General features: G+C 39.5%; 2 protein-coding genes across 7 annotated transcripts in view; both read left to right on the plus strand.

The window, feature by feature from the left end:
• The window catches only part of ATXN7L1 (ataxin 7 like 1), a 282078-nt gene extending 270303 nt beyond the window's left edge, over window positions 1-11775 (plus strand). For all 3 annotated transcript variants that reach the window (XR_015162692.1, XR_015162693.1, XR_015162694.1), the window contains one exon: window positions 11660-11775. The gene's annotated coding sequence lies outside the window, so the exon portion shown is untranslated. The remainder of the gene's footprint in view (window positions 1-11659) is intronic.
• The window catches only part of EFCAB10 (EF-hand calcium binding domain 10), a 38769-nt gene that overhangs the window by 420 nt on the left and 25549 nt on the right, over window positions 1-12800 (plus strand). For all 4 annotated transcript variants that reach the window (XR_015162696.1, XR_015162695.1, XM_086396949.1 and 1 more), the window contains exons 2-3: window positions 12437-12601; window positions 12712-12799. Coding sequence is in view for 2 of the 4 variants with exons in the window: in XM_086396949.1 (XP_086253075.1) it covers window positions 12437-12601; window positions 12712-12799 (253 nt within the window). In the remaining 2 variants the exon portion in view is untranslated. The remainder of the gene's footprint in view (window positions 1-12436; window positions 12602-12711; window position 12800) is intronic.

Consider the following 12800-nt stretch of genomic DNA (forward strand, 5'->3'; position numbering starts at 1 on the left):
TCTGGCCGGTGAGGGTTGTCGCGGGTGGAAGAGACGCTCCGGGGTTCAGTAGTCTGGCTCCTGGCTCCATCCCTTAGTACTTTGTGACTGGTCAAGAGCCTGAATTTCTTTCCCCTCTTCTGGAAAATGGAGACTGTAATAGTACCGATCTTATGGCAACGTGGAGAAGATTAAATGAATAACGTATAAATCATCCTTATGTCTGCAACCAACAGATGTTTCCAGTATTACCCCTGCCCTCAAAGAGTTTTTAATCTGGTAAAAAACAGTTGATAGGGTAGAACAGAAGGATGTTCTTGAGACAGATTTTTCTGACATTTTTAATACACTCGATCCCCATATAAAGTTTGAATCATTCATATAAAGTTTGAATCATTTCATAATTTTTGTGTGGCCTGTAAACTTAAAAGTTATGTGTAAGTGAAAATGAGTTGATGTGCTTCTCCTCAGGGTGGAGAATGGTAGCTTGCCTCATATGGAGTTTCCAAAATGCCAAAATTGCCTATTTGCTTTTGTATAAGGACATGTAAATAGCCAACATTCCAGTTTTGTCAAAAACCACCCAACCAGTATGGTCATGTATAGGGTGATCAAGTTCTTTCTAATTGTTTTAAGACAATAAAGCAGTTAAAAACTCTGCAACAATTAAAAATAGAAAATTTTTTAAAAATACAAAAGGAATGCATTTTTTAATGCACTGGGGAAAAGTTGCTATCAAACTAATTTTTAAAAACTTACTTTTTAAAAATTGACTACTGTCTCTTGCTGGGTTTTGGTAATAGTGGTGAAAATAATCTTTTGCTTTTAGAGGCAGATGTGTGTGTGTGTGTGTGTGTGTGTGTGTGTGTGTGAAAACTTCAGAAATAGCAGAAGTAAAACCAATAATCACCATTGTGCATACACCAAAAAGACAGTTTGCAAACCAGGAGGACTCAAACCAGAACAAGGAATGAGGCTCAGAGGTTTATTGTTAGAAAGCAGTGTATTGTGGTGAGAAGGCAGTGACTGTTTATTCTTCACAAAAATTGGTTAGAATATTAGCATCTTCGTAAATGATAGGGAATAGGTTAATGGTTACCTCAGATCAAACTTGGGAAAGTTTAAATTTTATGCTTATGCTTTCCAGAGGCAGAAGCAAACAATGACCCAGGTCAAGTTAATCTTGCAGAAAAAGCTAAATTAAGGTTTGCTTGTATGACTTAATTGGTTTTGTCTGTCCAGGGAATTTTTCAAGATTGGTCTCCAATTAATCTTGATTTTAACAATCCACCTCCCCACCCTGCCTCCTGCTTTTGGTCATTCTCTCTTTGGGCTTAAAAGTATGACCAGCCAATATTACATTATCCTCCGTTACCCTCATTAATGTAGTCAGGCTGAAGAATCACATACACACCGTTTGCATTAGTTGAGTCCTTAAGTGGGAGAGCCATGTAGTCGTGTTCATCTTTCACAGGGTTATTGCTGATTTTGTCTGGTTGTTGGTTCCTGATGGATGCCATTTGGCACGTGAGTAGCTGGCGACAGGCATTTAAGACTCGAGAGTATACAACACACTAGAGAGGTCAATATGCTAACTATAAGGAAAATAATAGCCAAGGATGGAAAAATTGTCCAGAGCAGAGATTCCCAGGAGCCAAGAATTTAACAAGTTAAATAATTCAAATGGGTTATAACTAGAAGTTTTTTAAGTTTTACCTTTCTAAGTCTACCAACAGGTTTTTTTTGTATTATGTGCCATTAGTTTTAAGTTATTTATATAGGCACAGCCTGGTGTATCAGCAACCATGTAGCCTCATGATCCCTCAAAACAGGATGAAGTGAAGATGTTTTATTTCAGGAAGCCAGTGTTGCAGGTCAGAGAAGGCAATGGCACCCCACTCCAGCACTCTTGCCTGGAAAATCCCCTGGGCAGAGGAGCCTGGTGGGCTGCAGTCTATGGGGTCGCTAAGAGTCGGACATGACTGAGCGACTTCCCTTTCACTTTCCACTTTCATGCATTGGAGAAGGAAATGGCAACCCACTCCAGTGTTCTTGCCTGGAGAATCCCAGGGATGGGGGAGCCTGGTGGGCTGCCGTCTAGGGGGTTGCACAGAGTCGGATGACTGAAGTGACTTAGCAGCAGCAGCAGCAGCAGCAGCGTTGCAGGTGAACTTTCACCTCAATGAGGCCTCCCTGTGCTGTGAGCCATAAGGTAATTTATAATTTAACAAGACGCATTTCTATGGAAACAAAAGAAAAACAAAGGCTAATAGTCTGAGCAAATTATACATTCAGTTTCTGCATTAAAGAGAAGCCATTTGAGGACATTTTTAGATTTGAGTTCGAAGCATCTCCAGATGGTGTAATGAGGCTGGCAGTTACAGTCCGATGGATTTTCCTGGCTTGCAGTTTGAATGTATCTTGTGACCTTCTGGGTGGCCACATAACAGCAGGCCTGCAGGTTGCCCACATATGAGCTGTTGTGATTTCTCTGAGGTTTATATCAAGTTGTACAGCTTATCCAAAAGATATATTCTATTTTCCTTACTACTTTTCATACACTGTTTTTTTCTTTCACCCTTATTGTTGCTAGCAGTTTTATTTTTACATATGAATTATAAATTTTAACTATTAAAAAAAATTTTTTTTTAACTATTTGTAATCTTTGCTTTCCAGTGAAAACTAGGAAGCAGGCAATTGTGAACTATCATATGTTAATATCCTGTAGTGGATTAGCAAATTTATAAAGACATAATCATAACATATTTTTTAGAGACATGGTTTTTTACTATACTATTTGTAATGTGGCAGAAGACATATTAATAGACCCAAATATCCTCTGTCTGTCTGTAAAAATTAAAAAGCCAAAAGTAAATAAACTTATGTTTAGCAGTCAATGTCTTAGTACATTATCTTCTCTGGAAATGATCTAGATATTCAATGAATGTCATTATTTAGTTTAACTTAGTATAAACTTTACATTTATTTAAAACACTTGCCTTTAACAATTATACCTGGATTATCTTAAAGTTCAAAAGCATCAATTGAACATTAAGATAATCCAGGTATAATTGTTAAAAGCAAGTGTTTTAAATTGATGCTTTTGAACTGTGATTTTGGAGAAGACTCTTGAGAGTCTCTTGGCCTGCAAGGAGGTCAAACCAGTCAATCCTAAAGGAAATCATCTCTGAATGTTCTTTGGAAGGACCGATGCTGAAGCTGAAACTCCAATACTTTGGCCACCTGATGCGAAGAACTGACTCATTGGAAAAAACCCTGATGCTGGGAAACACTGAAGGCGGGAGAAAGGGACAACAGAGGATGAGATGGTTGGATGGTATCACCAACTCAATGGACATGAGTTTGAGCAAGCTCCGGGAGCTGGTGATGGACAGGGAAGCCTGGCATGCTGCAGTCCCTGGGGTTGCAAAGAATCGGACACAACTGAGTGACTGAACTGAGTTGATCTTAATGTTACTTGCTGGCAAATTCTGTAACAAATAGCATGAGCTTATTTGACTAGTAAACCCAGATAGAAAAAGTTGTATGTTTGCCTTACATTTAATATTGACTATTCTGAGAAGACATGCTTGTTTTTATTAAACCAACAAACTTAAACAATAGCTTTTATTTATCAAAGATCATTTCATTTATTCTAGATCATGTGAACTTTAAAATCATGTTTGTTTCTATATTTCTGAGAGTTTAGGAATGCTTAATTAATAAGCTCTAATTTTTTTAGGGCTTCCCTGGTAGCTCATCTGGTAAAGAATCTGCCTGCAATGTGGGAGACCTGGGTTCAATCCCTGGGTTGGGAAGATCCCCTGGAGAAGGGATAGGCCATCCACTGCATTCTGGCCTGGAGAATTCCATGGACTGTATATTTCATGTAGTCACAAAGAGTCAGACACAGCTGAGCGGCTTTCACACATTACATCAATTTTTTAAGCCAGTTAAATTGAATTTTTTTTAAATTAATCTTGGCAGTACCATCTAAAAGTAATAGAAAAATGCCACATTTACATAGACATACATATACATAAACATAAACAGGCAGACACAAACAGAGATCTTATAGCCTTCATTAAATTTTAGCCATATTTCAGGTACTGTAGGGGCTTCCATCATAGCTCAGTTGGTAAAGAATCCGCCCGCAATGCAGGAGACCCTGGTTCGATTCCTGGGTTGGGAAGATCCCCTGGAGAAGGGATAGGCTACCCATTTCAGTATTCTTGAGCTTCCCTTGTGGCTCAGCTGGTAAAGAATCCACCCACAATGTGGGAGACCTGGGTTCAGTCCCTGGGTTGGGAAGATCCCCTGGAGAAGGGAGAGGCTACGCACTCCAGTATTCTGGCCTGGAGAATTCCATGGACACTATAGTCCATGGGGTCGCAAAGAGTGGGACAGAACTGAGCGACTTTCACTTTCAGGTGCTGTAGGGGCTTCTCTTGTGGCTCAGTGGTAATGAATCTGCCTGCCAGTGCAGGAGATTCGGGTTCATTCCTTGGGTTGAGAAGATCCTCTAGAGAAGGAAATGGCAGCCCACTCCAGTATTCTTGCCTGGAGAATCCCATGGACTGAGGAGCCTGGCAGGCTACATACAGTCCATGAGTTACAAAAGAGTTGGACACAACTTAGCAACTAAACAACAACAACAAACAAGTATTGTAATACAAAACTCCAAAGAATAGCTGGATCCACACTGTAATTCTGACAGATAAACTAAGATTACCTGCTCACATGGCCCGAGGTTTCTCACTAAAGAGTTCTGATTTGCATGCTATGCTATGCTATGCTATGCTATGCTAAGTCGCTTCTGTCCTGTCCAACTCTGTGCGACCCCATAGACAGCAGCCCATTAGGTTCCTCTGTCCCTGGGATTCTCCAGGCAAGAATACTGGAGTGGGTTGCCATTTCCTTCTCCAATGCATGAAAGTAAAAAGTGAAAGTGAAGTTGCTCAGTCGTGTCCAACTCTTAGCGACCCCATGGACTGCAGCCTACCAGGCTCCTCCGTCCATGGATTTTCCAGGCAAGAGTATTGGAGTGGGGTGCCAGTGTCTTCTCCGTTGCATGCTATAAGGATCCTATTAGATTTTGGAGTCATTTTGTCTTTTAGAAGCTTCTGCATACCAACCAAAGAACACATTTCATTGTCTCTGAGAGGTTTGGGATCCTCTTTTAAGGGTGCCCCTTAAGTGGATTTACCTAAGTTAAAAATTTCCCACAGTAGCCACCACAGTTCCAGAAATGCACACACGTGTGTGCACACACACACATACACATTCACACCTGTTCCCAGTCACTCTCATCTTCCCAATACAGTTAGAACACAATTTGGATATAATCAGTGTTCAGAATTTACATTATTAGTATTAGGCAGATATCCACAACTAATCCATGTAGTATGTTATGACTATATTTCCTTTGTTTTTTTCCCCTCAAGCTAATAATGCTACATTTTAAATGTTTGCTTCAGTTTTCTGTGTAATTATCACTAGCTCACCCATATGCTCTTTTTTCACAAGTACAGATCTCATCTCATTACATTCATCTCATTTACATTCATCAGGTCATCACCATCCCCACCCCCCCCCACTCAACCCCCCTGCTCCAGTCTGGACTGACCGCTCACCTGCCCTGCTATGCAGTAATTATCCAGGGATTTCCCTCACTCGCTGCATGGGTGTGCTCTTCAGTTTCCATCCAAGCCCTCCTAATGGCAGAAGAAAGGCAACTTGTACCCTTAGCGTTTGAGACCTCATCCTGATACTGCATACCAAGCTTCTTTGAAGTCACTTGTTTTAGCTGAAATGAATGTTTTGTTCTCCTACAGATACATGAATGTCCTTCCTTATGCACAGTTTTGCTTTCAGCAGTTTTGGTTCCCTGCAGTAAGCTGCAGTATGAAAATATTGAATGGAAAATTTCAGAAATAAACAATTGATGTTATAAATTTCACACTCTTCTGAGTAGTGCTGATGAAACCTTGAACCATCCTGCCTCAGCCTCGAATCGTCCCTTTGTCCAGCCTGTCCACCCTGAGTCACTTAGTAGCCATCTCAGTTACAGATTGATGGTCACGGGACTGCAGTGCTTGTATTCAAGTCACCCTTTTTTTTACCAAAAAATATTTACAGATTTTACCGAATACTGGACCCAAAGCACCAGACCAGTGATGAAGCTAGTTTGGGTACGCCAAAGAGAAGCTATAACTGCTTCCTTTAAGTGAAAAGGTGAACATTCTCAATAAGGAAAGAAAAAAAGTCACAGAGTGCTGAGGGTGCTAAGATCTTTGGTAAGAATGAATCTTCTCTCCATGAAACTGTGAAGAAGGAAAAAGAAATTCCAATTTTATTGTTGTACCTCACACTAAAGAAGTTACAGCCACAGTACATGATAAATGCTTAGTTAAGACGGAAAAGGTATTTGTTGTTGTTCAGTCGCCAAGTTGTGTCCAACTCTTCGTGACCGCATGAACTGTATACAGCACGCCAGGCTTCCCTGTCCCTCACCATATCCTGGAATTTGCTCAGGTTCATGTCCATTGCATTGGTTTGTATAATAAGGTATTTTGAGAGAGACCACATTCAAATAACTTTTATTATGGTATATTGTTAAAATTGTTTGATTTTATTATTGTTGTTAATTTCTTACTCTGCCTTATTTATAAATTAAACTTTATCATAGATACATGTATGTATAGGAAAACACAGAATATATAGGGCTCAGTACTATCTGTGGTTTCAGACATCTATCAGGGGTCTTGGAATGTATTCTCCATGGATAGGTAAGGGGGAAACATCATATATCCATTTCTTTTTCACTTTTTTTTTTTTTGATGATGAGTTTTTTTTTTTTAATTTTATTTTTAAACTTTACATAATTGTATTAGTTTTGCCAAATATCAAAATGAATCCACCACAGGTATACATGTGTTAAAAAATATTTTTTTAGGTTTTTTGGCTCTGCTGGGTCTTCATTGCTATGCCTGAGCCTTCTCTAGTTACAGAGAATGGGGGCACTCTCTAGGTGTGTTGCACAGACTTCTCATCACAGTGGCTCCTCTTGTTGTGGGGCACAGGCTCTAGGTGCTTGGGCTTTAGTAGCTGCAGAACGTGGACTCAGTAGTTACAGTTCCCAGGCTCTGGAGCACAGGCTTAGCAGTTGTGGTGCATGGACTTAGTTGCCCAGTGGCATGTGGGATCTTCCTAGATCAGCAGTTGAACTGTGTCCCCTTCATTGCCAGGTGGATTCTTAACCTCTTGGCCACCAGGAAAGCCGCTCCATTTCTTAATGTGTTTCCTATTATTCACTGTTGTAAGAATGATGCTCCTACAATAGTGAATAATAAGAAGCATATTTACTATTGTCTGAATGATGCTTGGGCTTCCTTGGTGGCTCAGATGGTACAAAATCTGCCTGCAATGCAGGAGACCTGGGTTCAATCCCTGCGTGGGGAAGATCCCCCGGAGAAGGGAATGGCAACCCACTTCAGCATTCTTGCCTGGAGAATCCCATGGACAGAGGAGACGGGTGGGCTACAGTCTATGGTGTCACAAAGAGTCGGAGATGACTGAGCAACTTACACACATATGAATGATGCTCAGAAAGAAATGGTGTATCTTTATCTTGGATTTTTGCAAAGTTCCTGGCATTATGATATGTATCTCAGTTTGAAAACCTTGGAATTGTAAGGGAGTTATGGAAAATAAGACAGGACAGCGTGGCTGGGCTGTTACTGTTGTGACAATACATCCATGATCCCATATCCTTGATCCTCAAATTATGGAATCTCTGAAAGCCAGTAGATTTTCATAACTCATTTAACAGCCAAATCTGACATAACCTGAATCATTTGGTAAGAAAATCTGGCCTGTCCTAGGCTGTATTGGGAAATACAGCCTCTAACTGGGCAGCCCTTCCCAGTGGCAATTCTATGCTGTGGAAGGAGGGAGTGTAGGGGATAGCATTAAAGGGGATAGCATTAAGGAAATCAGAATTTTTTTTTAAAGTAGTTACCCAGGTAAGGGCTACTGCTTAGGAGTGGTGAAGATAGGATGAATTTGAGAACTATCGATAAAGACTTGGGAGAGAGCCTCATGACTGACTAGGTTTGGGTGTAGCAAATGCTTCTCATGTGAGTTAAGTGTGGTAGAGGCCAGGAGCTGTGGAAGCACACTGCCTAGGTTTATACAGACTGTGTGGCCTCGAGCAAGTGACACTTGGGAGGAGGAAATGAAGTTAGCCACAGAAAATGCTTAGTGTAGTACCAGGCACATGGTAAGGGCTCAGTAAATACTATTAGTATTACAAAGTTGAACTTGAATTTTGTGTCCCTTGAAAAACTGATCGTCATCATCAACTGTATGTATGTAATTCAGGTGGTTAGTAACATTTGGCTCTTCCCCTTGTGTTTAAAAAAAACATATTATATATACTTCTGTTTACAAGCATTTTTCAAAACATTTTTAGAAGCAGGTGGAGTATAAATTATAGACTCCAAACATGGTGGTGCTAGTGGTAAAGAACCCGCTTGCCAATGCAAGAGATGTAGGAGACCTGGGTTCGATTCCTGGGTTGGGAAGATCCCCTGGAAGAGGAAATGGCAAGTCACTCCAATACTCTTGCCTGGAGAATCCCATGGACAGAGGAGCCTGGCGGGCTATAGTCCATGGGGTTGCAAAGAGTCCGACATGACTAAAGCAACTTTGCACTGTTAAGTGGAAAATTCTGAAAGAGATGGGAATACCAGACCACCTGATCTGCCTCTTGAGAAACCTATATGCAGGTCAGGAAGCAACAGTTAGAACTGGACATGGACCAACAGTCTGGTTCCAAATAGGAAAAGGAGTACGTCAAGGCTGTATATTGTCACCCTGCTTATTTAACTTATATGCAGAATACATCATGAGAAACACTGGGCTGGAAGAAGCACAAGCTGGAATCAAGATTGCCAGGAGAAATATCAATAACCTCAGATATGCAGATGACACCACCCTTATGGCAGAAAGTGAAGAGGAACTAAAAAGCCTCTTGATGTAAGTGAAAGAGGAGTGTGAAAAAGTTGACTTAAAGCTCAACATTCAGAAAACTAAGATCATGGCATCTGGTCCCATCACTTCATGGGAAATAGATGGGGAAACAGTGGAAACAGTGTCAGACTTTATTTTTTGGGGCTCCAAAATCACTGCAGATGGTGATTGCAGCCATGAAATTAAAAGACGCTTACTCCTTTGGAAGGAAAGTTGTGACCAATCTAGATAGCACCAACCTAGATAGCATGTATTAAAAAGCAGAGACATTACTTTGCCAACAAAGGTCCATCTAGTCAAGGCTATGGTTTTTCCTGTGGTCATGTATGGATGTGAAAGTTGGACTCTGAAGAAAGCTGAGTGCTGAAGAATTGATGCTTTTGAACTGTGGTGTTGGAGAAGACTCTTGAGAGTCCCTTGGACTGCAAGGAGATCCCACCAGTCCATTCTGAAGGAGATCAGCCCTGGGATTTCTTTGGAAGGAATGATGCTAAAGCTGAAACTCCAGTACTTTGGCCACCTCATGCGAAGAGTTGACTCATTGGAAAAGACCCTGATGCTGGGAGGGATTGGGGGCAGAAGGAGAAGGGGACGACAGAGGATGAGATGGCTGGATGGCATCACCAACTCAATGGACATAAGTTTGAGTGAACTCCGGGAGTTGGTGATGGACAGGGAGGCCTGGCGTGCTGCAATTCATGGGGTCGCAAAGAGTCGGACACAACTGAGCAACTGAACTGAACTGAAGCATTTTCAAAACATTTTTAGAAGCAGATAGAGTATAAATTATAGATTCCAAGTATAAGCATTATAGCACCCCATGTAGTCTAAAGGATATACAGCAAGAAATCTTAGTAACACAGCACGTTCCATCAGCATTGTTTATTCTATCCTTAAAAAGAAATATAATGAACTGAAATTCAAACATAGATGTTTTCTGATTTTGAAATACAGTTAAGAAAGAAATGACGTAGATTGCATATGTGATTGCATTAGTAGCCTATTTGCTGCTATAGTGTATTCAAAGTTTCACCAAAAGGCAGTATATTAGATTAAAAGTTCACCTACTTCTATTTTCAACACACAAATTCCAAGGAAGGAAATACATGGAGGAGAAACCTATGTAATTAAGAGAGATTAAAAAACATAACCTATCACAGTGAATGGACTTTATTTGATTACTGATTTTTAAAGAGCATTTATAATTTATGAAATTTGTGAGACAACTGGAAATTTGCATAATGTCTGGCTATTTGCGAATGTTAAGAATTTTGTTGGATGTATAAATTGTACTGAGATGACAGTATTGTAGTAACATGAAAAAGAAAAAGGAGTCCCTCTTCAAACAAATGGTGTTGGGAAATATGAGTAACCACATGCAGAAAAAGGAGACTGGACCCCTGTCTTAACACCATTCACATAAATTAACTTGAAATGGATTAAAGACTTAAACCTGATACTGTAAAATTCCTAGAAGAAAACATAGGGAAGAAGCTCTTCGACAATGGTCTTGGCAACGACTTCTGGATATGAATGACACCGAAAACACAAACAACAAACGCCAATATCAACAAGGAGATTAAATTAAACTGAAAAACTTCTGCACAGGGAATTCCCTGGCAGTCCAGCAGTTGGGACTCAGCGCTGTCACTTCCAGGGACCCAGGTTTGATCCCTGGGTTGAGGACAAAGATTCCATAAGCCACATGGCACAGCCAAAACAAACAGTGGAAGCCCTTCTGCACAGCAAAAGAAGCAACAGAATGAAAAGGCAGTCTGAGGAATGGGAGAAAATATGTGCAGATCATATAGATGATAACAAACGAACAATCTGATTTAAAATGGGCAGAGGAACTAGAGTTTTTTCCTAAGAAAGACATCCAAAGAGCAACAGGTACATGAAAAGATGCTCTGTATATTACAAATCATCAGGGGAATGCAAGTTAAAACCTCAATAAAGTATCAACTCACACCTGTTAGAACAGCTGTCATGGGTGGGCCCTGAGGACATTGGACTAAGTGAAATAAGTCAGAGAAAGACAAATACTGTATGGTATCACTTAAACGTGGAATCTAAAAAAGCCAAACTTATAAAAACAGAGAGTAGAATGGTGGTTCCCAGAAACTGGCGGGTGAGGGGCAGGAGAGATGTTGTTTAAGGGTACAAACTTGTAACTAGTCGATAACTATAAAGTCCTGGAGATCTAATGCACAGCATAGTAATTACAGAGAACAATGCTGTATTATAAGCATGAAACTTGCTGAGACTAGATCTTAATTATTCCCTTCACAAAAAAGCAGTGCTCACTGTGTGACGTGATGGAAACATTAACTAGTACTACCATAGCAATCCTCCTGCAGCTTAGATGCACAACACCAACAAGTTGCACACCTTAAAATTAGACAATATGTGTTATATCGCAACCAAAACAGGGGGTTCTAATCTTTTAGAAATGCACACTTACATGTTCACTAATGAGATGATTACTGTGATTTACATAAACACAAGAAGAGGGAACTAGATGGGATCATGGTAAAATAAGACCAGCCACAAAATGTAACAGTTGAAGCTGGTGATGAGATCATTATGCTTTTCTACTTTTATAGATGTATGAAATTCTTAATGACTTTGGCTTTCTTTTTTTAAGAATCTATCTCCCGGGATTGAATGCAGTGATGGGGCAGGTGAGGCATTCCTCTTCTGAGCCACACCATGTCTATACTTCTTTTAGCTTTATTATCACAGCTTCCCTACATTATTTCTACAGAGTGAATTGATCTTGATTTTTCATATTTAATATTGTTTAGATGAAAGATAGCCTATGTATCTAAAATACTGCCCTTATATTAGGATTGAACATTTATGCTTTCTAACTGGAGGACTATATTAACCTAAATGTTTGTTTTTGAAAATCTATTCTTTACCCTTTCTTTTAGTTGATCTTCATTCCTATGTTATGCACAAGTCTAATCTCTGGACATTTTTTTTTTCTGTCTTTGGTTCCATCTCTTGATTTTTATTTTTTTAAATTATGAAAGTATGATTACATTTATAGAGACTTGGAAAATACAGAACAAGGTAACATATAGTTCCACTATAACAATTACTAAGTAGATGAATTAAGTTTTTAGTTGGGAATTTTAATATCAAACTCTCAGAAATTACTAGAATGAATATACAGAGAAGTTGAAGGATACAGTAGACCTGAATGGACATTTTTATTCAATCATCTGGAGTAGAGCACTTGTGTATATAATTATTTAATGTTCAATGTCTTGCCTTTCCTGTAAGCAAGGCCTGTATTCCCAGTGCCTAGTACAATACTTCAAACATAGGTATTTAGTAATTGTTACATGACTATTTCCATTTATGACAGACATATTTTAATTTCTTATCAGAAAGCATTGGAACTATTCTTTTACAGAAAGACCAAGAGAGTATTTAATATCTATACTGGAACGGCTGAGAATTGCCAGACTATCAGGCGTGGCTCTCCCTTTCTTTATGGATAACTCTAATATTGCATCTATGTTTGAGATGCTGGACTCCTCGAATAAAGGATCCATATCATTCGTACAGTATAAAGAAGGTCAGTATCTTTTACAAACTGAGGTAATAATTTGTAGTCATTACATAAGTTTCCCTAGTTGAAACTAATTCTCACTTTATAAAGTTTTCTTTTTTCTTATTCTCTTATAGCACTAAAAACCCTGGGTCTGTGTACTGCAGATGAAGTTTTAAAAGATGATGGACATGGAGTAACTTTCGAAAAATTCAGGAATGAAGTG

The sequence above is a fragment of the Bos grunniens genome, chromosome 4, assembly GCF_055505025.1.
Source record: "Bos grunniens cultivar Pamir isolate PY7600 chromosome 4, Bosgru_T2T1.0, whole genome shotgun sequence".
Lineage (NCBI taxonomy): Eukaryota > Metazoa > Chordata > Mammalia > Artiodactyla > Bovidae > Bos > Bos grunniens.